This window comes from Tupaia chinensis, unplaced genomic scaffold (assembly GCF_000334495.1).
Source record: "Tupaia chinensis unplaced genomic scaffold, TupChi_1.0 Scaffold138365_1, whole genome shotgun sequence".
Classification (NCBI taxonomy): Eukaryota; Metazoa; Chordata; class Mammalia; order Scandentia; family Tupaiidae; genus Tupaia; species Tupaia belangeri.
In genome coordinates, this window is record NW_006198262.1 from 910,640 (window position 1) to 913,285 (window position 2,646).

General features: G+C 51.7%; 1 protein-coding gene across 1 annotated transcript in view; it reads left to right on the forward strand.

The window, feature by feature from the left end:
• Nucleotides 1–1,892: 1,892 nt before the first annotated feature.
• Nucleotides 1,893–2,646, forward strand: part of PRDM16 (PR/SET domain 16) — a 292,919-nt gene continuing 292,165 nt past the window's right edge. Inside the window, exon 1 of the mRNA XM_006161202.3 lies at nucleotides 1,893–2,022. Coding sequence (XP_006161264.1) covers nucleotides 1,893–2,022 — 130 coding nt within the window. The remainder of the gene's footprint in view (nucleotides 2,023–2,646) is intronic.

Genomic DNA, 2,646 nt, shown 5'->3' on the forward strand with positions numbered 1-2,646 from the left:
CCTAGCCTCTGGTCCTTCCTGCACTGGGGTCTGAGTGGCACACAAGAACCTCACCTTGCCTTCCGTTTGGCTGAAATTCATTAACTGCCAGGAAATCATGGATTTCCAAACGCAGCTTTTCCATAGCCTTCCGCTTAGCAGAGAAAATCAAATTGATGCAAGCAAGTAATGAGAAACAGCTCCCAAAGAGCTTTGCTAGAAATTGAGGCTGTTGGCCCTATGGTGTGGCTGGTGACGGAGGCCACTGCCCAGATGCCCACGAGAGGTTCCCAGCAGGTGCATCGGCCAGTTACCTGGCCTTGGACTGACTCTCTGAGGTTTCTTCTGAGTGCCTGTGGACAAGTCTAGAAAAGAAAATGAGTGTCCCAGGCTCACCCCAGGGCCTGGATTTAAATGTACTACCAGCGATCAGCCGCCTTTGCTAAGCCCCTTTGGCTCAGGCTCCTGTTAACGAGGCCTTCTCAGAGATACAGCCTTGGGAGAGCATTTCACTGGTGGCCTTAAAGAGGAAGTGGTAATCGAGCAGACTCCCCCTGAGCTCCTGTCGGTGCTGGCCAGCCTGCCCACACCACGAGGTTGATCCTAGCACCCACCATGCATTGCCCAACACGTTCTGACAGCTGGAGAGAAAGAGACAGCACTCCGGCTGTGGGGGCACCACACACAATGGGCAGAAGCCAGAGGTGCAACTGGCCAGGCTCCTTGCCTCCCTGAGTGAGCCCCAAGGTCCCACCTGTCAAGAAGTTTTCATGAGGCGAGCCCTCTTTGGGCGCTCTGTGTCCCGTGTTGTTAAAAGCCAGTTGCACGTTTGGCCATTTCATCCTCCTGGAAGTCCCATGAAGCAGGCACTGTTGTTATACTTGCTGTATAGACACTGCCATGAGGCCCAGAGACCTCAAAGCACTTGCCCAAGTACACACAGCCTGATACTATGGAGTAAGGGCAGACCTTAAACTGCCCCTTGATCCTGCCTCCTCCATCTCCCCCACTGGGAGGACTCCTAGGAAGGCACAGTGAGCTAATGCAGAAAGATCCAAATCGTACCTAGACCATAATGAGAGCCCAGTTTATGCTGGTCTACACTACTGCTGCTACTACCACCAGCAAACTAGAGAAAGTGATTTTTCTGACACTATCTTCAAGAGAAAAATAAAATGGGAGGGGTCCAAGATGAAGCCCTCTGTCCCTCCTGGGCCTCCGGCCTTTATGCAAAGCCTAGCAGTTACCCCTGACGTGAGAGGAATTTCTGAAAACGGCATCATCCAAAGCCAGTCATGAAACCGACAATCAGCACAACCCAGAGCTGCTCTCAGTTCTCTGGGAATTCAGACCCAGCAGCATGAATTCAAGCCATGGGTCAGAGCGGGCCAGCTGGTTTGGGGACAAGAAGGCCCTGGAGACATGAATGGGGAGGTTGTTGAGGTGCTTGTCACCAAGGACTCAAATGCATGTCAGGTGAACATCGTGAACTCGGCCACGGGCAGAGAAGGTGCACCTACCGCCACTTCTTCGTGCTTCTGTGGCATTGCCTCTGGGCCTGTGCCAAGGGCCCAGCACCCCCCCATCCTCATTTTCTGGGAAACACGTTACCAGCATCACACAAGTGAGCAAATGGCTATTTCCAATCTCGCAACATCCACGATGAAAGGAACAGGTGGAAAGATTGTTGAGACTTGTAAATTAGTCGCTAATGAAGAAAATTAGGAAATTTGCTGAGGCATAAAAAATGAGAAGTGCAGAGAAAGAAGACAAATGGGTCCAGAGTTCTTCCCTCCCCCACCCCTACCCCTCACTCTTTCAAACCCTGGTTCAGACCAGACTGAAATACAGATCTGACGACTGGGTTAATGTGAAGAAATTAGTTTAAAATGTAGAAGTGATTAATTGGATTAATGCGGGAAAAAATGGTTAAAGGATGTCAGGGAATGAAGGGGACGGCGCTGATATGCACTCGGCCACCTGCCACCTGCCTGGCTCGGGGGAAGCGCTCCGCCGACTGCGTCCTCAGGAGGACCCTGACAGGTGTGCACTGTCATTCTCCTCCTGCAGACAGAAGCTGTGGCCCGTCCAGCCCACTGGCAGGCAGGGCTGCATGAACCCCTCTGTGGCTGACCCCTGGGCACAACCATGATGCAGGTTCGGTGCCAGGGCTGGGAGACGCTGAGCTGCAGCCTGTGGGTCTATGAGTCACGATGGGTGAACTCCCCATAAGACGGAGATCCTAAGACAGCCTCGGATGTGCAGCTGCTGGAGTCTCAGCCCCACTTTGAAGGGCCCGGCACTACCTCGGCCCCGTTACCCAGGGTGAGTGCCTCTCTGAGCCTCAGTTGTCCCTAACCCTGATTGCAGACATCATAGGTATTTATTATGTGAGAATTTTCTGCTCATCCTTTTCAACAAAACCCACAGCCTGGGACTTCAGGAAAAAACAAATATTGTCAAGATCCTTCCATTTAGCCCACACTATTCTGAATTGGTAGAGTTAGAAAATATCCTTGTAGGGGACATTGGGATGCTTGTTCCCCTGGACTCACATAAATGCCAGGTGAACCATCATGAACTGGCACAGGCAAAACAGATGTACCTATCACCACTTTTTTTTTTTTTTTTTTTGAGAGGGTTTTGCTATCGGGGACGTGGGCTGGC